At 36.0% G+C, this 24,968-nt stretch overlaps 1 protein-coding gene across 2 annotated transcripts in view; it reads right to left on the reverse strand.

Annotated features, from left to right (window-relative positions):
• The window catches only part of dock1 (dedicator of cytokinesis 1), a 211,018-nt gene that overhangs the window by 134,608 nt on the left and 51,442 nt on the right, over positions 1 to 24,968 (reverse strand). Inside the window, exons 17-25 of one of the 2 annotated variants that reach the window (XM_028475386.1) lie at positions 20,832 to 20,935; positions 19,268 to 19,451; positions 13,391 to 13,488; positions 11,290 to 11,379; positions 9,795 to 9,895; positions 9,543 to 9,671; positions 6,748 to 6,856; positions 5,123 to 5,134; positions 1,990 to 2,060 (exon numbers count right to left, since the gene is read on the reverse strand). In XM_028475386.1, coding sequence (XP_028331187.1) covers positions 1,990 to 2,060; positions 5,123 to 5,134; positions 6,748 to 6,856; positions 9,543 to 9,671; positions 9,795 to 9,895; positions 11,290 to 11,379; positions 13,391 to 13,488; positions 19,268 to 19,451; positions 20,832 to 20,935 — 898 coding nt within the window. The remainder of the gene's footprint in view (positions 1 to 1,989; positions 2,061 to 5,122; positions 5,135 to 6,747; positions 6,857 to 9,542; positions 9,672 to 9,794; positions 9,896 to 11,289; positions 11,380 to 13,390; positions 13,489 to 19,267; positions 19,452 to 20,831; positions 20,936 to 24,968) is intronic. The other variant, XM_028475387.1, reaches the window with a different exon arrangement.

Genomic DNA, 24,968 nt, shown 5'->3' on the forward strand with positions numbered 1-24,968 from the left:
TAAGAACTCCTACGAGAACAACATATTCAATAAATAAAAATGAAGCTGGAGTTGTAAATTCCTGCACACAGATACAGCACATGCACTTTTCTGCTCAGTGAAGAGGCTGGATGATCATTATACAGACACGCTGAGGCTCAACAGGGCAGAAAAAAGATTCCGGCAGGGGATGAAACACCGTCCAACCCTCAGGCTTCTATTTTGTCGCCTCCAGCATGGCCACACAGTGAGGTCTGTGCAAACAACTGCAGCAGCTGATCCCCAAGGCCGGAATAAAAATGGAGTGTGACTTATACGAGGGTCAGGTGATTACATTCTATAAGGAGCACACTGGGTGCGATGAGTCGCTTAAAAATAGTTGCGCTTTTTGCATACTTCATCGCTTCATCTACCCACCAAATTCAAAGCCCGTTTCCGGCTCAATTTTCATTTTCACATAAAACATGACTGATCCTACTGTACCTGTTGTACAAAATCCCAAAAGGCCGGAAAGGCTCGACGCTGTCGTCTTTGGGTTCATGAGATCCTCATGTGTGGAGAAACCAATTGCCGATTGGATGTCCTGACAAAGCGTCACTTGAAGTTGCTTGAAAAGTTCAAAATGTTCAACTTCCAGTGACTCAGATTGCGCGATTGAGCCGCTGGAATTGCGTGAATCGCATCGCTTGAAGGGAGGTCGTATGACGTTGCGTCATTTACATTGATTTTCAATGTAATCTAGTCGCCAGAGTCGCTTTCGGTGTGAATGCACCGTTATTCCGTTGTCGGAAATGTTTTGCGCATTACATTGTGGGATGTGGAGTCCCGTAGACGGATGCATAGAAGTGTTTTCACTCTATTCTTACTAGGGATGTCCCGACAACTTTTTCACCTCCGATACGATACCGATATTGCAGCCTTGCATATTGGCCGATACTGATATCGATCCGATACGATGTCAGCACGAATCATACATACATTTATTACCTATTTTGTAGTGTGGAATGTTAGAAAAGGCTTGATCAAGTGATGTTACTCAAACAGAGAACAATAGTCAACAATTCAAGTTCACTTCAGTTATTTTTTAATTCTAACCGTGATTTCTCGTATTCATCATGATTGCCAGACATTTAATTTTGTCCTGATTCAAATATTTCCCCGTAAGATCGGAAATTAACATCCACCATCGTTGGGGAGTCACTTCAGCAACACTTTATAATAACTATTCGTTATATATAGTTAATAGATCATTATTAAACTGTTAAATTATCAGTTAAAACTTTAAATACGTTATTTGGGACGTTATTCTGAAGTTGCAACTATTTCTCATTTAGATAGTAAATCTGATAATTAACAAGTCAGGAGGTCCACAGGACAATGACCTTGTTCTTAACGTGGAAAAAATAGAACTCATCGTGGATTATAGGAGGAGAGCCCACCACCCTGACTCTGAGACATGCACGAGAACTCTGTTGTACCTGTTCATTTTTAACGTACATATGAAAATAAACTCGATTCTCTTCACTGTTTAGGGAAATAAAAAGGCTTATTCCTTTGATATTCCTTTTTTAAACAACCCACTTATGCAACCGCTAACTGATGTCAGTGGATTACAAATGACTCCCTGGAGGTGATTACAAACACTACACAACATTAATTCAGCTATAGGAGAAAAAAAATAGGAGCAGTTTAGTAATTCAGTAAGAAAAACATCTTTTAAAAAGGTTTACAGCTTCCAATCCTGCATTTCTACTTTGCAGAAAGAAAAATTAATTGATTGAATGATAATGAGCAGTTAATTTAGGGTGAAGAAACTGCTGACATTGGATACAGTTTGTATTGGCATATTGTGACATCGTTCCTCATCCGTCCAATCAATTGAGAGCGTAAATGCTGTTTGAGCTGTTTCACTTTAAACTTTACTTTGACTTGCACTGAAACTCTCAACAATGCTGGTTTCCCTTTGTTTATGCAAAGCAGATTGACACAGATTAAAACGTATGAACCTACCTGAGCTCTTTGGAATCAAACACCATCTTGACATCATTGACAATGGTGGGAATGTACTTCAGTGCAGCTCCCTTTACCAGAAAAAAAGAAAAATAGTTACCTAAAGCAGGGGTTCTCCAGCTTTTTGCTTATTTGTTTACCCTTTTTCTGCAAATATACCAAACTTGCAATATTTTAGCCTATTTTAATCCCCTTTTCTTGCCACATTGTTGCTCCTTTTAATGCATTTTTGCTACATTACTCCCAATTCTGCCTTTTCTGCACTTTTCTTCCACTTCCAAGACATTTTTGGCACTTATAAACCCTTTCCATCACTTTTCCCACACATATTTAAAGCTTATTTTGCTATTTCAACCACATTCACAATCATGCCCATTATTTGCCAGTTTAAACTAATTGTTTCAATACTGACACTTTGAATCCTTTTTACCACTTTTTCTGTCCGTTTTTGGCCACTCTAATTTGCAAATTTTAACCAATTTCTGTGGTTTTTAAAATCACATTTCACCACTTTTTCTAATATTTTTGGTCATTTTTAACATATTTTATTTCTGATAAAAAACAAGGATTTACATTTTTAGATGACTATATTTACTATGGCACAAACAATAAAAAAAAACTTCCTGGATAACAGTGGATATTATTCAGATAAATAAATATTGTTATCATAGAATCATATAACAATGGTTTGTCATTTTGCTGACACAACACATCATGGTTACATCAGAAAAAAGCTTAATTTCTTCAGACACTTCTGTCTTTTACATCATTGACTGTTGGTTAAAAAAAACACTTTTCTGATTAGGTTTGATTCAATTAATCTAATTTCTTTATCCTTTTAGATAATATAACTGAATTTCAAAACCTTCTAAATATCAAATGTCTTTGTTAGTATTCCAGCTGTATGAGTAACTATAGTGGGGAATTGACGATATAAATCCAATTGAACAAATGAGTCCTTCATTTAAAGTATTGATAATTACATCCATGCCGGATCAATATTCCTTCGAGAGTTTCACAATTAGGTTATAACACGCACACATGGGGGTGAGTGATTACACAGGCCTTTAATAAAAAATGGGATTGATCACTCAAGCTGACACTTCTCTCTCTGGGTGTTGCTAAATGCCAGCCAAGGTGGGTTAGGGTGTGTTTACACAGCATCTGTGCAGATTAGCCTCAGTGCCAGTCAGTCTCATTGAAGTTGATTAGCCACACAGATGTAGCATCTCCACTGCTACTATCTACTGGGCTCTAGTACACCTTTGTTTGCCCCCCAAATGTATGGGGAAAATATCCTTTCTGTGTATTCCTTGCTTTAGATCAGTGGTTCCCAAACAGGGGTACGTGTACACCTAAGGCACCTGTGTCAAACTCATGGCCCAGGGGGCCAAATCCGGCCCGCAGGAGAAAGTAAAAATGACAGAGAAAACATGAATCATTGTGTAAATCAAACAACAATATTTGCAGGTGCTCACAGTTTTCCCAGTCATTTTCAATGTTAGGCAGTTGAAAAACTCTCAATTCTTACAAAATCCTTCAATTTTCCTCAAATTATGACATAATTCTTTCTTGATTAAATAGAAATTGGTCACAAAATCTAGAAAATCTAAAGTGAAGATCCTTTTGGGACTGATATTTATCACTTATTGCTTGGATATGGTCAGTTTCTTACATATTTTGTCTTCTATGTATGCGCAAAAATGCAAACTATGGCCCAATAATGTTGAAATTACTCGTTTTCCTGCCTAAAATCTACGGCCGCCTTAAAATTAAACTGCTCTGTATTTGGCCCCTGAACTAAAATTAGTTTGACACCCCTGTCCTAGGGGTACAGGAACACATTGCAAGAAGTACACGGAAAGATTCAACAATTAATTTAAAATATAACCAGGAAATGTTCATGGTTCCTTTTTATACTACTTTTTTCGACAAATTCATCACAAACTAACAGTAATATTGCTTAATAAAATACTATATATTCTAATTTATTGAAACAGGATTGTTTTATGCTATAGAGGCCATTTTATCACACTTCTGACCAGGATTTGGGTCAATAATAATTGTAATAGCCTTATTAAATTGTAATTGAGTTTAGATAACTGACTTTGTAATTGTAATTGCCATGAAAATTCTAAAAAAAAAAATGTCAATTACAATTTAACACAAAAATCAAAGGTTCAGACGCCCACACCAAAAATATTAAAAACTATATTTTCATTGATTAAGAAGCATAACAAGGTAACCAATTAGATGATAGATATTTGTTTTTAGTGTATTTTACAGCTGATTTAGGACCTGTTATCATAAGAGATGCTAACAGAAAGCTAACACAAGAGAAAGGTTAACTTTTATTTGGATACTTATTTCAGGCTCCGTAATTGACTTTCCGAGGATAAAAAAAATAATTTTAATTTATTTCAATTGGGGAAAAAAGGCTGGTCACTAATCGTAATTGAATTGTAATTGAACATGGGTAATTTAAAACGTAACTGTAACTGAAAATTGCAATTGACCCCAACCCTGTTTGACTAAAATGCAAGGGTGGTACACGGGACAAAAAAAAGCCATATTGCGTTACGCTGCACCTGTGATTTTTCTGTTTTAATTTCAGAAAGAATCGTGTGTGTCGAACAAACTTTCCATATGCTTGGATGCAACTTTGCACAGATGTTTGTGCAGATTCTGGTTATCACCCCCACCATGCTCATCCCCTTAGCCCAACAGAGATATAATGTGTCTACTAATTACCTCGCACCTGTCACAGTGATTTCACCAAAGGTGGGTTTGGGATGGAACCAGGATTCCTCGCTCTCCTGCTCGTTCCTCAAGATCAGTTTTTAATTTACTGACAGTAAAGCTAATATCTCACCCAATTACACAGCAACTGACTCCTAATTGACTCCTGAGCCTCTCCTATGGTTGACTGTGCACATGGATCTACTGTACGTGTGCCAAGGTGCATGTACCCGACCCTGTGATTATATTATTGCAAGTTGGGACTGTATGTGTGTACAGAAGAAGATTAAGATCTCTGTTCATGGAAAATGTGAGGTCCTGGAGTTTAGGGTCAAGGACAGAAGGATTTAGGACACAAAAATAGTTTAAAGGAACAAAGTGGGGAAATAAATACCTTAAGGAGAAGCTAAAGAGATGAAGGCCAGAGGGAGACCCAGAAACACCAGGACAGTCAAGGTCAGAGGGAAATATATATATATATATACAGTATATATATATATATATATAGAGAGAGAGAGAGGGGAAATAAAGAGAGAGAACATGGGCATCAGCAGAGAAGAAATACATGCAAAATATCAAAGTAGGAAGCTAGCTAGAGATGCATTGATCACAATGAATACTAAATACCATAAAGTTCCTGTTGTTTAACAACAGTTGATTAAAGTTGGCATGAAAAATACAACGACATTTGTTAGTCGACCCTTCTCCATAATTTTTCCATTTTTTTTTTTAATTTGTTTGGATTTTCCTTGGATTATAAATTCTTTCTTTGCCACGTTGAAATGAAATCATTGACAAACTCTCCTGTTTGCCTTTGAAAATGAAGTCAATGTCGAAAAACAATGATTAGTTAATGACACTTCCAACAAATAAAAAAGTTAAGTGCGCTAAAGGGATTAATGTTACAGTTGGGATTAGATAGAATATATGGGATAGAAAATAATGAATCCACTCGAAAATAATCATTAAATTGTAGCTGCATTTTTCTGTTTGACAAGTCAATATACTGTACATAATATACGGAAATGGATGAGGGCCAATTTTGATGGAGTAAATAATTTTGGGCAAATCAAGAATAAGAGTTTCATTCTGAAAATAAAGTTGAAATATAAAGTCAAGATTTAAGTCGAAAAAATTAGATTCAAGTCAAAATTTTGAAAATGAACTCAAAAAAAAAAAAAGTCAAAGGTTTGCCAATAAAGTCAATTCTACGGAAGCTGACAAGGGCCAATTCCCCATATACAACAACAAACAGCAGATTGTGACTTTAAAACATTGTAATTTCATGAGATTAACATCATAATACTTCAAAGATTAAAAGCGACTTTGCAGACGTTTGCTTTCGTTTCAATGAAAGAACCAGACGGATTTGGAGTAAATAGACACTTTTGTGAAGGAAGAACTGGCTGGAAGTGGTCTATTTCAGAGCTATCGATGTTAGCTGCGTTCACTTCAACAGGGAATTCTGAGCGCTATACTTTTACGAGTTTTTAAAGGTGCAGCTTTATTCTCATAAAATACAACTCTATTCTCAAAATATTACGACTTTATTCTAGTAGTACTCATACTTCTTTTTTATTTTAATGTGGCCCTAATACGCCATCGTAATTTCAAGTTAGAACCATGCTAGTAATTTACTCGAATGCTTGTACTTACTGGAAATGACAAGAACCTATACTTATAAATCTAGACTGTATATGTTGACATGTTTAAGTTACTATGTAAGAGAGTTCAGCATGTAGATAAAACAAGAGGTACTAATTTAGTGAGGAGCAGGTACTAGGCTGTGGTGGTACATGAGACAAAAAACGGTTGTGAAGCACTATCTAAACGACTTCATTTGATGTTAAGTGCAGCTCTAATAAGTCACAAATGTAGAAAAAACCAGAGTAAAACTGTGGTAACGGTAATGTTCATAGTTAGCCACAAACAAACATTGTATTAAGTATTTAGTTCCTTACTGCAGGCAGGGTTCATTTAACTATTATATAAAAAAGTGACATATGATACTCAGCGTACCTTAACCATGCCAGTGTTCTCTGAATTACTATTCATCATCTCATTAAAGGACGTGAACAGATTCCGCAAGGACTCCATGAAGTCGGCCTCTCCTTTGTTCTCATAAAGCCTGAATAGAAAGAAAAAGAAAGAAAAAAAAAAGAGAACAGATGAATTAAATTGGCAGATGATGACAAAAACTGTTGTTGGTGTGAATCAAAACCAGAGTTCAAAGCGTGCCAACTCAATCAATAAAAAACAACCAGCACTAATGCGTGTGTGCGCGTGATCAACGCAAACATTCTTGGATCATGAACACACAATACTGGAAGTGCCAGATAGATTAGCATTTAAAACAACATGACAAGACCCAGAAGGACCTGCCTGCTGTCAAATGGAAACAAAAAAAAAAAAAAAAAAATCACAAGAATTAATGATCTATGCTAATGAATCTCCTGGAATATGATGGGAGGAACAGAAAGCAAATGTCACGTCAGGGTTGACCGGCTACACTGTACACAGAGTATGCTAGCGTGCTTTTGTAGAGCAAACGCTACACTGGGACTGCTGCAGACACCAGAACACAGTGGTAGGAAAACACTTTCAGCTCATTTCTACAACACAAAGAGGAGCTCTTTTCATAATCCCCAAAATCCTATTTCTTTTATACCACTTTAAAAATCCCATATTTCAACAGCCACTGGTAATAGAGATGATCCATATTTCGAGCATTAAATAATTAAACAAGCTAGCTTGCAAAAAAATACATTTAAAATAGGTTATTTTATTATAGCTGTGAGAAGCAGGTTAGAGGAAAGTGAAGAGTTTACATGAATTATAAAGATGGAGAGCTTTAAAAACCATACCTAAAACTTAATTTATCCTCCAGCGCTAAAACGCTCAAATACCTGGACAGTAACATCGATATCTTTAAAAGCAAGGACGTTCTGCATGCGTGCGTGCGTGTTAGTGGAGCGAATTTCTCCCCGGCGCGGTGTCTGTTCGCCCTGAAACTTTATGAACAGCTTGCACATAGCCCGAGTGTGTGCATGTGTCATTTTGGACTTATTTGGTGATTTCAAAATGTTTCTTTTCACGTTTGTTTGACCATTCGTTGTTTAGACCGGACGGACGGGACCCGGAAGTTATTCGCGGGACCCTGAGGTTATTGGTGGGCAATGGCACATGAAATGGCCTGTGTTGAAAGAGAACAGGGAAAAATGCACATTTCTCCACGGATACGGCATTATACACACTGATATTTTCACCACGTGCTATATAACCAAATGTGCACCTTGTCGTTTAGAGAGAGAGAGTTGTGACAACGGAAGAGTTCCCGGATGTTTCAAATAGTTGTTGGGCTGTTGATATTACTGGACAAAGTACAGATATTTGTTTGAAAAAGTAAGGAGTAAAAATAAAAAGTCGCCAAAAAAATAAACACTCAAGTAAAGTACAGATACCAGAAAAAACTACTTAAGTACAGTAACAAAGTCTTTGTAATTCATTACTTGTCACCTCTGCCTTTCTCGCCAAATACCTGCTTCTTGTATGCCTCCTTGCACCCACTTAGCTTCAGAATTAGCCTAACAGACAGAGCTGCTGTTACCAGCAGAAACGAGCCATGGCTGAGTAGTTAGGTGTAAAAATCGTTTTAAAATGTCCTTTCAATGTGTTGTTTTTCTGGTTTTTTTCAAGGTGCACATATTTTGTTTATTGGCAATACATTAAACACATTTTTTGTTATATGCATTTCGTGTTCGTTTCTATCAAAACCAACATGCATAAGTGGCTCAACCATCCTCGTAACCAAAGCTCTACATTTCAGAGGAATTCTAAACTGGAACTTTGTCCAAACATTTTTGTCCAACACAGAAGCTGCTCTGTATGCAGTGTGAACACAGACATCTGTGGAAAAACAGTGGTGCGCTCGGCGGTGTGTGAGAGGCGGAGGACGCGGCGTCCTCTAGACATAGGATAGAAAACCAATCAAAGGCTGCACACTCAATTAGTCCAGGATCATATGAACGCTCGTCTAACGCAAACAGCAGAATTCAGTGGTTCTGCTACGTTATCAGACATTTAATACTCCCACAGCCAATGACATAAAATCAAGCTCGTCATAGACTACCCTGCCCTATAGGTAAAACTGATCCAGGCTGCACATGCTCAGCTTTGATGTGAAATGACACAAATAGATTTTTCATACTTGCTTTTTATTAGTTTGTTGCTGAATAGATGTCTAAATACATGTTTTTGTATTCATCTGAAATTACGGGGGTGTAAGGAGACACTCAACCAACAATTAACGATGCAATAATTAATGATGCACTTAACGCCTTTCAATTTTAATACATAGAGATCATATTTTGAAGGGGGAAAAAAAACCCAGATTAGTCAAAATATAGATTCTTGTTCTTTTAGTTAAATTGTCAAGAATTTTTTGAATAAACTGCACATTTCTTAATTTGTCACCATGCAAAGTTGAACAGAAATACATATTTTTTAAAAACATAAAATAAATATATAAGAAATGTTTTCAAATCATAAATAAAGTAAAAATAGAGGTGACTTTCTTTTTTTTTTTTTACAGTGCAGCTTATGTTCCTGGTTTAGAATTTGTTATCATGATGATATAGTATATGTTAAATGTTTTAATCAATCAATCAATCTCAATTAACACGTTAAAGTCCCAGCCCTAGAAATTAAACAAATACATTTTTAATATTTGCTTTTTGTTGGATATTATGGCTGGATAGATGTTGAAATGTTTTCTTCCTGTACTAGCTGCGTACCATTAGTGCACCAGTACTTACTGGTTGAAAAGCACCCTGGAGCGGACGATAAACTTAAAGATATACTCCAGAGCTTTCATGGCCTTCAGCAGCTGTTCCGTCAGCTTCTCTGCGTTGTCCACGTAGTTTTTCAACACTTTGGTCAGTTTTCTTTAAACAGAGGAATAAAATGTAGCATGTAAATTAGATTCTGTTTCACAATGATTTAATACATATTATAATATACAGTATATGGGTTTGACATTCAGACTCGGTAAAGAGACGTCAACTTACGTGTATGCTAGCGTTGCACTGAAGTGCTTTCGAATGTACGTTTCCAGAACTGGGTTAAAGTGCTGGAACTTTCTGTCGGCTATAAGTCCAATTATGAACACCTGTAAAAGAAAAAAATATCCCGACTTGACTGAATATGTATGAAAATAGATTGAGAAATTAAACAAGACGTTCAAGCCTGAAACCATTTTCACTTATTCCTCCCACCTGCAGATACAATTATGTGGAACTTTCAACCAGTGCAACAGCCATATATAATCATGTGGGCTGAGAAAAAAAAAAATGCAAAAAAAAAATCATTGCAATTATTTGCTACTGATTAGCATCCTCTCAAATGTGCGGCCATAGGCTGCAAAACAGGCCTTTGGTTTGACACAAAGTTTAAGCGAAATTGCTCCATCACTTCTGTTTTCTGACTAATAACCATTTATTTTATTTTTTTTCAAGTTGCAACCCTTCACGTTATGCCATGTTATGAAATAGTGCAATTGTCCCGTCGTTAATTTTGTTGAATATGTTTTTTAACTTTTAGTTTTAAGTGAAACCTCTAATCTGATGATTGAGGTGTGGAGAAGTGATGCATAATATATTTGAAATATAATTGCATTGACTGTCTCGTGATCTACTACTGCCTGATATTTATGCAATATATTTGAAAGACTTTTAAAGGCTTCATCTTTGGATTGATTTAAAATGTCGCCTAAAAGTCATTTTCCCTATTATTGTGTTTGATTCTATGCATCACTGGTGCTTTTATCACACAAAATATGTATCAGTTTTGTATTCAATGTGTGTGCATTATTTTATTTCTATGTTGTAGATCTTCTGCACCATGTCTAGCACCTTAAAAAAGAGAAAAATCTACATTTTTGTGCTCAAGTTTTGATTTTCACATTTAAAAAATGTCTATAATTAACTTAGAATATAGTCGCATATATTAATAACTCCGGGAAATCGTATTTTATAAGTCCTAGAATTTGTGTAAATATAAAACAAACTTAATTTTAGTGACACTTCTAAATAATCTGTCGTAAAGTGGTGCAGTGATCAAACATGAGGAAAAAACTACATTGCACCAAAAACTACAATACTCAAAACTGATTTAAAAAATCAATCAATATTTGATTTTGTATTGAGGCATGTTACGATATTTTGTTTTATTATTTATTTTTTTAGTTAATACAGACACACATTTGAATAAAAGCTAACATTCACTTGTTGAAAGCCCTTTATTTATTTTATTACATCCATTTAATGATACTGTATATCTATTTTAACTGAATAACATCCAGTACAATACAATTACTGCAACATTATGAAACCATATGTTTTACACACACACACACAAAGTGTATTAAAGTATTTAACATTTGATATTAAAATGTTTATACTCTTTTTGAATAAAGAATTGACTCTAGCCACACACACCCACACAAAGACAAACACGTTATCTATGAACACATTCTTCATCTTCAGTAGCGACTGCTTTACTCACCAGAGCATCAAACACCAACGTATCGAACGTGTCGCTGTCGCTGTTTTCCATCATGATGTTGAAGAGGGCATCCAGAGTGTCTTGCAGGAACTGGAATGACAGATGGTGCAGAGCGAATTAGATGCATTATGTAAACCTTAGTGTCAGTTGTTTTCGAAAGTAAAACTACTGCATGTTTACTTTAAAATGTTGCCATACTGTATGTATTGTGTGGTGTTTTTTGCCAATTGTCAATGAAGTCATCGCAGTGATGCAGTATTGGCACGCGCACGCACATGCACACACACACACACAAACACACACAAACACACTTTCTCAGAGGAAGCATGGCCCATTTACTTAGTCAATTTTGAGACGATTTAAAGCACAGCTATCACTCTACGTCCCACTTGGTCTGTCATCTCAAGACAGACGAGCTTTATTAGATTCTCAACGAGAAACAAACAACGGCAACAGTTTTGTTTAACCACAGCTATTGAGAATGACTGGGAAAATAACAGGGAACACACTTCAGGGAAATGACACCATATAAAATCACCCAAAATTATAGATGCGTTTTTACTTTTACAGATTGAATGCTAAAGGGTGTCAGAAACGGTAATGGCAGCTCAAAGTTTACTTGTATCGTCCAAATAAGGTCAAACCTCATTCAGTGCGAATGATGTGTCCAATGAAGGGTATCAGTTTGCTGCAATCCACTAAATCGCTCAATTCAAATCTTTTTCCTCTTGCGATTTATTCATCTCTAGCAGCAGGCCAAGTGCTCAAATATACTTCCGACAGATCACTCTCATCTTTTGTGAGCCGTGGAGATGATATTTTCAACAAGACAGCCCTGTCTCTACGATGGGCAGTGAGCATTTGTGGAATAAATGCTGGTAAACACTATTGGTGGAGAAAAAAAATCAATTCACATAAGAATTGCAATTCTTATCATCCACAATCAACTTCTAAAATGTATGTATTTATTTATTTATTTTTTCAAGAAAAACTCTAATTCAGTAGATCCGCTTAGAGTCTTTACTCAGGAAACACTGTAAACTGAACATACAAATACATATTAGTGTTCTCATGCACAATGCATTGTATCAATTTTTGAATCGAGAATCGGTTAAAACGAGAATCGATTTAGAATCGAATCGTGAGACACCCAAAGATTCACATCCCTAGTAAACATCATCTCTGAGAAACATTAGTGTTGATATGTTTATGCCAGGCAGCACAAGCCGTATTTTCATTATGGGAATTTTTGCAAAATAAAAGCAATATTTCCAAAATTTTACCAAAGTATAATCGCGCGTTACTAGTGAAGGTTGTTTTGGGGAGGAGCCTCGTAGCTCTCATGAAATCTCATCCCGCGCCCAATGCGTCGATTGCAATCTACCGGTCGATCGCAGAAACATTTTGTATCCATCGCGCACGTGAGAACGGCACAGTCACGTATATTAAAAATGAAACCTAACAATTCCAATTCTGACCTCAAATTGAGGGGGCGCTAGCGCACTAATCTGTTCATTTACAACCTCTAACAAAAAGTAGAAGAAATACTAAAACGCTCTGTGTGCTAATGACTGGCACTGCTACACGTGTTTTTTTATTGTGGGTCTTTGATGAAGTGAGCAGCTGTGTTTGGTGCTTCTGTGAATTTGAAACCCTTGAAACCGAAGGGTTGCAGGTTCAAATCCAGTGTTGTGTTTTTTTTTTCTTTCAAAATTCAGGTGTTTCATTACCTGATTAATTTTTTTTGGCTTATTAAGATTTTGCACATTCCCCCTTTTTTGTTTTATCTCTTTTTAAATGTATTTTTTTAATTCTCTCTCTCTGATTTTGCACATTTCCGAAGGTGATGGGAATGAAGCTACTGTTTACTTCATTAGATATTCAGATTGTTTACTTTTAGGATAAAAAATAAAAATAAATACATTTTAAAAAACAGGCATATTTTCTATAAGATTAAATGGTTTATCCAATAACAACAAATGTTGAGGCATCTAATCTACATCTACATGACTTTATACTTTACACTTTATTGCTCACACTAGTCAGGTTAAAAGGTCTGAAATGAACTCTTCTGCACAGCAGATATTTAGCATTCACTGACCTTCACCACCTCGCCGCCTTCCACTTTCATCAGTTGCCGAAGGTTTTGCTGTAGGAGGCTGGTGTTGGAGCGCCACTTTAGAAGGCCCAATAGGTCGACTGGAAACAACAAACAGAAAAAACAAACCGTTTACAAAAAGCCTTTCCTCTGACGGTGGCAAGTAGGAAAGAAATTGGAGAATCTGGAAGAAATGGGAAGTCAACGCCGATCCTCTGTCAGTATGTCTGTGCTAGTCATTTTATTAGATCGCCAGTATTGTCTATGACCTTGGTTCCCAAAGTGTTGTATGGGTACCCCCAGGGGTACGCAAACATGGGGTACATGAATGAAAATTAAAAACACTGTGACAACACTGGAAACTAGAATATAAATAGAGCAGCTCATGTTAATGCTAGGTTAATGCTAATGCTAGGTTAATGCTAATTGAATGCTAATATTAGGCTATAGCTAGGTTAATGCTATTGCGAGGTTAATACTAAGTTAAAGCTAAAGCTAGGCTATTGCTATAGATAGGTTAAGGCTATTGCTAGGTTAACGGCAATGCTAGGTTAAAGCTAATGCTAGGTCAATGATAATGCTAGGCTAATGCTATTGCTAAGTTAATCTTAATGCTAGCTAATGCTAGATACTGCTAATGCTAAGGCAGGACAACATGAGCCAGCACCCGCATCCTCACTTGCATTTTCTTCAAGAAATACAAAAATTCTAGTTATTATTCTGTATTAATCCTCAACATGGATATTAAGTGTGGGGGTACATGGCTTCAGGTTAAAGGTGTATAAAAGCAACAAAGCAAGAGGAAACACTGTATTAGAAATAATTAAAAAGGAGCAGTCAAAATTATATATCTATTTTTAAATGTAGCTTATACAAAATTTGAAATTACATTTTTATTTTGACATAGGAGTTGAAAATCAATATTTTCTATAAAAAAAAAAAAAAATGGAATTAATAAAATGTTTAAAAAAAACAAAACAAAACACTTAATTTTAAAAAATCATTGTGGAAAACACAAAATTTTGAAAAAAAAGAAGAAAAAAATTATTTCATAGGGAACTACAAATGGTCTTGTTCAGACCACTGAGAGTGTAAAACTCGAAAAAAACAACACATTCAAAGTATTCTTTTTGTCGGTGTTGATTTTTCTGTGTGGTTATTTTATTATTTTGTTTGTTCGTGTTGTCATTGTGTGCTTTTCTGTCATTTTTGTTGTTGATTTGTGCATTATTGGAGTCATTTTCTTTATATTTGTTTTTGTTTTGTGCATTTATCGGTCACTGTGTGCAATTTTTTGGCATGTGTGTCTTTGTAGTCATTTTGTCTGCTTAAGTGGTTGTTTTGTGTCTTTTGAGTAATTTTGTGTATTTTAGGAATCATTCTATGTGTTTTGATGTTACGTTGTGTACTTCTGTGAACAGTTTCTGCTATTTCCTGTCATTTTCTGTGTATTTGGAGTTATTTTGTGTATTATGTTGGGTCTCATTATTTCATAATTCTTGAATTACAATTTTTGGAGGATTTGTTTTAGGGCCGCACAAAATTTGTCAATTTAGTGTCCCCCAAAAGCAGTCGTCTCATTTACACAGCCTTATCTTTCTTCCTATGCTCAAGTGTATTCACGATCCATTAATCAATCAAAACAGGCACCGTTTTGTAGCTGCAATTTCCTTTCATTTTTAAACCAATCAATCTCAATTATAGTCTTTCATTCATGAATGAAACTAATTGCCAAGTAGGGAAAAAGAGAGTTGAAAGTGTAGCTTTCAACTGATTACAAGCATTTTCAAAGCTGCTTGAGACCTTTATCAGCGGGAGCTCCCTGCCTCTCTTCGACATGCTCCATTTGCTACCAAACACTTGATCAAGCATGGCGACACGGTGATGGATGCTCGTCGTCTGTAAACCTGACAACCTGTCACTGTTTAGCCACAGGGCCGTGCCTAAATCAGCCAGAAAATCCCCCGGTCAAAGGTGGTAAACATTTGAGAATTAATGGTTTGGCACCTCAGAGGGACAAACAGGATAAAGTTGTGATAAATCATGTGAGCGGGTTTTATCGTAGTGGGGCACTCTGCTCTGAGGCTGAGCTCATGGGACAGCCTGTGGAAGTATCAGTGGAAGAGTGACTTTAACAGTGAATAGCATCAGGTGAAAATGAAGGTCTCTGCAGGCAACCATATTAAAAAAATACTGAAAAACACAGTTATTGGAATAACTGAGGAATATAAATCATCACACTACATATGTAAACTTAAATAAAAAATATTTATATAATTTATGTTGTTAAACCATAGATAAAAATAAAATAAATAGAATAAATAAAGATTTAAAAAAAATCCTTGTTAGAAAATAAGCACACTTTTAGTTATGCATAATATAAAAGATACACTAAAAAACAGGTAATTCTGCAATAACATCAGACTATAAATCATGACACCAAGTATGTAAAATTAAATTAAAAAGATATAATTCATGTTGTCAATCTTGCAACATAGGTGAGATTTTATGCTCAACTTGTATATTTTTATAAATAAAAATAAAATGAAGAACAGAAAAATAAAGATAATAAATGAATTATGTTTTTCTTGTTATAAAATAAGCACATTAGTAATGCATAATATAAAAGATACACTAAAAAAACATGCAATTGTGGAATAACATCAGAGGATTATAAATCATTACACTAAGTATGTAAAATTAAATAAAAAAACATATAATTTGTGCTGTCACCCTTGTAACAAAAGTGCCTAAGTTGTTTCTTTGGCCATTTTGTGATTTACACACAAAAATAAACAAACAAATAAATAAATACATACATAGTTAGGTAAACCATATATTAGAAAAAAAGACCTAATAAAAAGATTAAAAAATGTAAATAAATTAATTAATAAAAACATTTCATTAAATTAAATTTAAATACATTTAAAAATATATCAACATCAAAACAATAAAAACAAAACATTGAATACATATGTTCTCATCCCTGTACAATGAAAAACAAATACATTTAACACAAATTGTACATATAAAAAAAAGTATATATATATACTGTATATACACACACAAAAAAAATTAAATAAAATAAACAAACAACTAAATAAATAATTGTGTATACATTCTCAAAATGGCCAAAAATGACTTGACAAGGTTACAATGTGTTTCATATGCAAAACTAAAAATCTGCTTATTTTCCTTACAAGTAAAAACAACCAATAAGGAGCTGGAGTGGTTTGTTTTCTACAATTCCTAATAGCGATGAATAGCCTTGAATGTCATTTTTCCAACAAGTAACAGTCTAATGTGCATAGTAAACACAAAGCCTGCACCTAATAGAAAAACACTGTTTATAAAAGATAAGTAATTGTCAGCCAAAGGTGGGAATACTATTTTTCATCATTTCGGATGCTTTTATTGCATTGTCTGTCTATCAGTGAAGCACGCAGAATATATCATAAATGTCTTTGCATTAAAGTTTTGCACCGTGACACCACTAACTAATGATTTAAATAAATCACACGAAAATGAGGGACTTTATGCAGTGAATATATGAAGTATAAACACAACACACTTTGTTTCAAGACAATAAAATAATGAATTAAACAAGAAGACATTCATCAACATTCCCTACCAGATTGGTTGTCATTATAACACACAACCTTTTCCTAAATGTCCTAAATCTAAGAAGTTGATGTATACATAAGAAAATATTATCACATCAGAATATAAAATTACTAACTATCTTAAACGGTCTCTAAGAAAAGCTGTCCCCTTCCCTTTGAAGATACCTCGAACAGAGTAAAAAAACAGCACAACTGCAATAACTTCGGAAGAAATAATTGCGCACTTCTCATTTTCGAACTCCATCAAGGTATTGATATCCTGAAGCCACACACCGAATATGGTTACCCTATCTTAAACGATTTCTAAGAAAATCTGTCACCTTTGAAGATACCTTGAACAGAGTAAAAACACAAATATGAGTGATATACCATAGAGCCGTGTCACGTAGAACAAACAACACTTCGGTATAAACGAGACGGATAAAACAATGCAATGGGAGCATTTACAGAAAGTTTCCCATCATGACAATGACATCATTGATCGGAACGTTAATTAAGATATTGCAGATGATAACATTAATTGCATAACATGCAAAATATCGGCCAATCTGATATAGACGTTACGCTACAAAAAAGGTTATTTCTGTGAATACAAAATGGTATAATAATACTAATAAATCACAACGGTTGAAAAAGTAAAATATAATAGACTGAAATGATCATCTTTTTGACCAAATCAAATACTGTATATCACACTCATAGATTTGTAACACTTTGCCCTTGTTGATTGATTTTTTTATATTACCCTGAATAAAACTGGAACAATGGATTTCTTTCGCCAATGAGTGACTTGCTCTGGGTTATAAACTATTTATTTCAATCCCAGTCCGCCTGCTGTGAATCATCCTCTTTTTTTTTACTCCTTCAAGTCTGAACCAAAAACACTTGGTTTTTTGTCAGGGTGCTAATTAACATTTCGACTCCGTGATGCACAACTCCAAGCAAAAGACACTGATTAAAGGAAAAAAAAAAACAAGGAATGTATTTGAAACACATTCATTTGGTTTGTTTGACAAGCTTCTCAGAGGACACACTGGTACAAACACGCAGAAACACTGGAAATACCGACATGTTAAAGAACATCTACAAGGACGCCCGTGTGAATTTCTAAACCCTGACAGATGCTGGTGATGAAACCAGTTGTAAAAGAAAATCCTTCCTCTCGCAGAGAGTGGAGTTTTGTTTTTTGCTGCATACTGTAATAGCAAATCTTCGTATTCGGGGAATATACAAACATAAAGACAAGAGTGCAGCTCTTTTTCTGATTGACAACCGTAAACAAGCAGCTATGGACTTGAATCTACAAACTGAGATATTTGTAGGAAAAGAAAGTAGGTTAAAGTCAGATGGGGAACGATGAAATCACTTCCAAGAAACAAGCGTGTTGGAATAGATCTTTTAGGCTTGGATAAAGCACGTGTCAAACTCAAGGCCCGAGGGCCAAATCCGGCCCTTTGGAGCATCCAATTCGGCCCCGCAGGAGAAAGTAAAAATTACAGAAGAAACATGAATCATCGTGTAAATAAAACTCAACACTCCTGGTGCTTATATCGGATGATTGCAGTTATTTTTAATGTTAAACTGTTAAGAAAAAAAATCTAAATTCTTACAAATTCCTCTAATTATTACATAATATTTACCTTCATTACATACAAATTGGTCACAAAATCTTGGAAATTTAAGGTGAATATCCTGTTGGAACTAATATCTGTCAGATATTGCTTGGTTATTGTCAGTTTCATTTTGCATTCGTCCTATTGACACTTTTAACATCTGTACCAAAAATTTAACCATTATTAAAGTCGGTAAAGGGTGGGACACTTTTTCACAATTTTTATTGCTTAACCGAAGAATGCGTAACTTTCACAGATATCTGAAACTTGACCAATATTATAAAGGTAAGTATGGTGATTAATAGCTGCTCCTTGTATTTATACTAAATGAGTAACAACATTAGAACAGTTCAAACACTATTCAATTCAACTTTATTTATGTAGAGCAAATTACAAGTGAAGTCATCTCGAAGCAATAAATTCCGCTAATTCCTGAAAATGAAATGAAAATGTGAACCACCTTAATGTATACGTAGAAGTGCTACTATAATGTTGTAATTACTAAGTTTAGCACCTAAAATCTGTGACCCTCAGATCAAACTAATCCATATTTGGTCCCTGAACTAAAATGAATTTGACACCCCTTGGATAAAGGGTGTGTGAGTCTGTAGCTACAGTTAAATAAGATGAATGATAGTCCTTACCGTTCTGAGTCAGCTTTGTGGAACAGACCAATGTGGAGATCTGGAAGGAATCCTTGCAGATGGTAAAGTTTCCCAGGTTCTGGTTGCCTTTCCCAACGACAGAGTAGCCTTTCTCTTCCAGCTCCAGCTTGGTGGAAGGTAGGTTCAGGTACAAAGAGGATTCCTCCAGCTTTTTAGCTTCAGCCTGCATTCAACCAGCACACATTAGGATTTAGTCTGAAGAAGAATATGTTTTTGTGTGATTTTCAGTTTTTTTTTTATTATCCCCACGTACTGGCAATGCACGATGTTATCTGTATCGCCTGATAATGACTTTGAAATTAATTATCGGACATTAAATGTTCCACCGATATAATTAATTAGATATATTTTTTAAATCCTCAAATATAGTTCTATGGGTGTAAGAAAAAAATCGATTGGGCGATATATCGTGATATTTCACCGCACGATTATCGTATCTATCCAAAAAAAATGTCCAAATTAATTTTTTTTTTTAATTACTTTTTTAAATGACACATATGCATAGCACGTAAACGCCCGATCACTAGGTGCCAGTGAACACAACATCAGACCACATTATACTACCTCAATTCTCAATGCATTTTAGTTTGGAAGTTGATTGCACTTTATTTTTTCATAAAACATTCTTGACATTTTATGTATGTGGTTACTTTTTTTTTAAAGAATTTAAGAACAGAATCAGAATTTGTGTCAAAGCAAAAGACAAACTTTTAAAAATTTCATTTAATTTAATTTCATTTAATTTAAAATTTACCTGTACTCAGCAGTTTAAAAAAAATGAAAAAAAATTGCATTTCATGCCATTTTGTACTAGTAAAGGTGGAATTAGTAATTATTGATATTGCAATGTATTGTATTGTTTAGCACCAGGATATATCGTATTGTGACACAGAAAGCTTGTAAAAATGTAGTTTTAACCACTGAAATACAAAATGTAAGCAGGTTATAACAGTTTTAAGTAGGATGGAATCTTGATTGTTTAGTTTAAGAACATTTTTCATCAATAAAGATGACATGTTTTCACAAAATGTAAGTGGAAGTATTTTGCTGAAAAAATGATTACTGATGTTACATCAATGTAATCTTTGTCTTACATCTGCATTTGCCAAGATGACAGGGTCTGCAGAATGAATGACTAGATGATCTCTACAATAAGGTGCACGGGGGGGACCAAAAGTACAGTTCATTTTAATACTAATTTGCCTGATAGTCATCTCGGCCAAAAAAATCCAATATCGTACATCTGTATTGTGTAAGAATGAAGCTGAAATTTCAAAAACAAATCAAATAGGGTTTCTCTTCCCAAAATAGCCTTTTTAATTAACCTAAATTGACACCAAGACACCAATGGTATAATTTGCTGGACAGTTTTATTGCAAAAGCAATTTTAATTTAATTGTGGGGGTCACCGCATGGTCCCCTATAGAATAAAAAAAAGAAAAGACAATTACTTCTAATTCACCTACATCTCATTATGTGTCACATTCGGTGTCAGTGAGATACAATAAAACTAGAAGCAAAGTGATTATGAAATCTTTCAAACCTTGAATACGATGAGGTCATGCTCCCCGTCCCTCAGTGTCGTCCCATCGTATCGCATCAGCTTCACAAAAGACAAGGCAAATATCTTCTCTGATTTGTCTCTGGCTGTAGAAAAAAAAAAAAACGGTCAGATTTGGGAGGATATTGACAGTTGTGCTTTTATCTGAACCTTGTGTGGTTATTTTGGTTTTTGGTCATTTTTAAACAGGAAAATTGTTTTAAGATTTTTAAGAAAACTGTTTCTCTTGAATAAAACAGTTAGAAAAAAACTACACAGCTTTGCTGACTAAACAAGTCATTAACAAGTCAGCACACAGTCAAAAACAGACACTCCCGAAGGCTCATCTGAGCACTTCACGACCCGAGTCAGCTCCTACATTGGCACAAGTACATACTGCTCCCTTCTGATGTTATTAATAATGCCTCTCGTGCATCGGTGCATAAATTCTTTATTGTTTTTTCCTGCAACGAGGCTTGGCAAACACTGAATATTTGCACAAATGATGCATAGCTTGAGTACATTGTTTATCATCAAAGTGGTGGATTTTTTTCCTTCCTTATGTGACTTGTCTTTAATTAAAAAATAACATTTATTTCCACATTAACTCTACTTGGCTTAATTTCACACTTCCAGTAATGAAGTTACTGAAGTTATTCCACATTTGACACGTGTCAAACTCAAGGCCCGGGGGCCAAATCCGGTCGTTTAGAGCATCAAAGTGATATGATGAAATGATAGAAAAAACATGAAACCCTGGGGGTCTTCGCCCAGAGGCTTGCCCTTGGGGTCTGGCGGGCTTGGCCTGCTAGCTGCACCTTGCAGGCTTGTGGGTATGGCGTGGGGTGGCCCCTGCTTGGGCGGTGCCCTGCAGGACCAGGGTCTGCAGTTCTGCAGACACATTGATCCCAAATACCAGTTTTAGATAAAACCACTCACATCTTCCCTCTGTTCACGGCCACCACCATTATACCCAAGCTTCACACTTGCCACCAGACTGGCTGAATAAATTTCACAACACAATAAGCACAATTATAACATCAGCTCTCACTCGCACTTTAAAGCAGTCAACTCTTCCCCCACCCCAACATCTTAGGGGTGATGTGATTTTCATTCAGACCCACCTTCGCAACAGAGAGACTTCACGGCTTAAAAGAGGCTGGATCACTCAAAATTCAATGAAAGGGCCACGGGTAAAGCTATCCTATTCGTAAAAATATTCAGTTTGAGCTCAGCCAAACTGTAGCAGACCCAGCTTGCCGTTACGTTATTGTTTTTGGCAAGTTGCAGGGCACCCCAGTTAGACTCACTAGCATCTATGGCCCTAACTGGGATGACAGTTCTTTTGTGACTAAATTATTTACATCTTTTCCAAATATCGATTGAGGTCTTTGATAGAGGTCAACTTATATGCTTTGTTTCAAATCTCAATAAAACGAAAACCACTCACATTGTTGGACTGCTCAAGAAGGTTAAAGATCTAGACGACAGGTTTGCTTCAAACCCAGACCCAACTCTATATAAAGAGCGCCTTAGCCTAACAACAGACTTTGACCTTGCGTCCGTCAATAGAGCTAAACTACAACTACTCAAATCCAGACAAAGCTTTTTTGAGTCTGGGGAAAAATCTGGGAAGTTCTTAGCCCACCGGATCAGGAGGGAAGCATTCTCTAAGTTAATTGCATCTATCCGCTCTAACACGGTAGAACTATATATTGATCCAACCAAGATTAATGAAACATTTGCTGCATTCTACACTACACTATATACTTCAGACTGCCCCCTCCCTCAGATGAACTCTTTAACGATATACCCTTTCCCAAGATAGAACTTAAGGCTGCGAGGGGCCTGGGTCAGCCCATTACTGTCGCTGAGATCACATCAAATCTTTGCAGAGCAAAAAATGTTCTCTGATGCTCTTGCTCCAGGTCAAAGAAACATGTATGTTGGTGGGGGGCCTCGGGGTTGGGGGTTGGGGTTGGTGGTGGGGTGTGTTGGGTCTTTGGCTCCTTGGTGCCTTCTAGGTTGTGTGTGTGGGGGGCGGTGGCTGCCTCTCGGCTTGGGGTCTTGGGGGCGTCTGATCGGCCGTGGGGGGGTGGCCTGGGCTCTCTGGCCACCGCTCTTTCGGCTGGCCTGGCTGCATCTATGGGTCCGGGGCAGTGCTTGGGTTTGTAGTAGTGGTTCTTGCACATACATTGGTCACAAACATTGTTTGAATGCTACCAAGAAGGAAGTGACCTGCTATTTTAAGGACACAATGATTCCTTTGTGCAAATCAAACTCAGAATATGTTAAAGTTCATCAGATTGTCACCTCTAAGGTGGGCTGTCACTATAAATTTAAAATGACTGAGCCTTGTTTTGAAGGCCAACCTCGACCCTGCTGATCTGGTGCAGCCACAGCTGCCTTCGTCTTGTTCAGAGTTATTAGGGACCTCGTTCTCCACAAATGTCTGAACTATTGAACGCATGAGCCCCAATAGTAGCCTGGAGCATCTGAGCATTGCTGCCATTTCAACTTAAAGTTCAGCCCTGGCTCGGAGCATCGAGAAGAAGCAGGAATGAACCACAACACTGAGAGCAGACGAAAAAAATATAAAGGTCTAATATCTGTGCGGCGTTTGATTCACACTTTTTCCTCCTGATTTTTGATCGAAGACTCCAGAGCCACAATCCAAACTGTGAGAGGAATAATGCTATTATTGCAAACTCCACCAACTACAGCTTTTACTACAACAACCAGGGTTCCCACTCTTTCTTCACACTGATTTTTTTAAACTTTTCCAAAATATTTTATCAAATTTCCATGATTTAGTTCTGAGCTGCTAAAATCGCAGTCTGATCCATGCAGCAAGAGCTTTGGCCGAAGTTTCCCGGTGTTTATATCATATGACGACAGTCGTTTTTAATCTTAAATTTTTGAAAGAACTGTGAATTTTTCCCAAATCCTGCAATTCTCTTTAATTTATTCTTCAAGTCTTCCCCAAATTAAACAGTCTCTAGTAGGAACTGATATCTGTCACTTTTTGCTTGGAGAAACTAAAATCTGTTGCCCACTTGAGATCAAACTGGTCCATATTTGGCCACTGAACTAAAATGAGTTTGACATCCCTGATCTACACACATCCAGACCCACAATCACCTAAGATCAGTTTGGAGAGAGCAATTTTCCAAAGTAACTATTTCAGCGAGATAACAACAAAGCTGCAGAGTTTCAAAGGCATGTCTGGTAACAGCATTAATCTCCAGAGGAGAACATGACAACAAGGCTCTCCGACTACATTATAAATGAGCATTGAGCTCAGAGACCCTAGCAATTTCCTCCAAAAGCCCCTGCAATGGGGTGAAAAGCAAACAAATGTGGATGATTTGGGAACTAGCGGCTGACAGCTGCTGCCGATTAGATCACTTTTCAATTTTGGTTTGCATGCCACTAGGTTTTCCTTTAGTTTTTTTCTCTTGTATGCTTGTTTTGTAGCCCAAGACGACACGACATTACATTTCAGAATTACAATTGTCTTCAATTATCCATGTTCAATTACAACTCAATTATGATTACGATGACCATCATTTTTTTCCAATTACAAATGTTCAGTTTTGCGTTTAATTACATTGTCTCAACAGAACTTCCAAACTCAATTACAATTCAATTAAGATCACAACAGCAGCATATTTTTCCAATTACGAATACAGTTACAATGATGTCATAGATGTAATTAATTACCAATTATGGGATTACAATTATAATTGACCCCAACCCTGCTTGACATGGAACAATATTGTCGTGAACACAGATGACCGTGTTGTGCTATGAGCCAGAGTTGGGGTCAATTACCTTGTAGAGTAACAATTACATTTTCAATTACCCATGTTCAATTACAATTCAATTACAATTACAGTGGCTGGCCTTTTTTTCAATTACAGTTAAATTAGAACTATTTTTCATGCTCAAAAAGTCAATTACATTTATGTTCTCAATTACCAAAGTTGACTTACAATTAATCCCAGTTATTGAGCCTGAAATAAATAACCTAATAAAAGTTAACCTTCCTCGTGTGTTAGCATTCTGTTAGCATCTCTTATGATAACGGGTCCTAAATCAGCTGTAAAACAAATATCTATCATCTAATTTATTTCCTAT

The sequence above is a fragment of the Gouania willdenowi genome, chromosome 19 (genome assembly GCF_900634775.1).
Source record: "Gouania willdenowi chromosome 19, fGouWil2.1, whole genome shotgun sequence".
Classification (NCBI taxonomy): Eukaryota; Metazoa; Chordata; class Actinopteri; order Blenniiformes; family Gobiesocidae; genus Gouania; species Gouania willdenowi.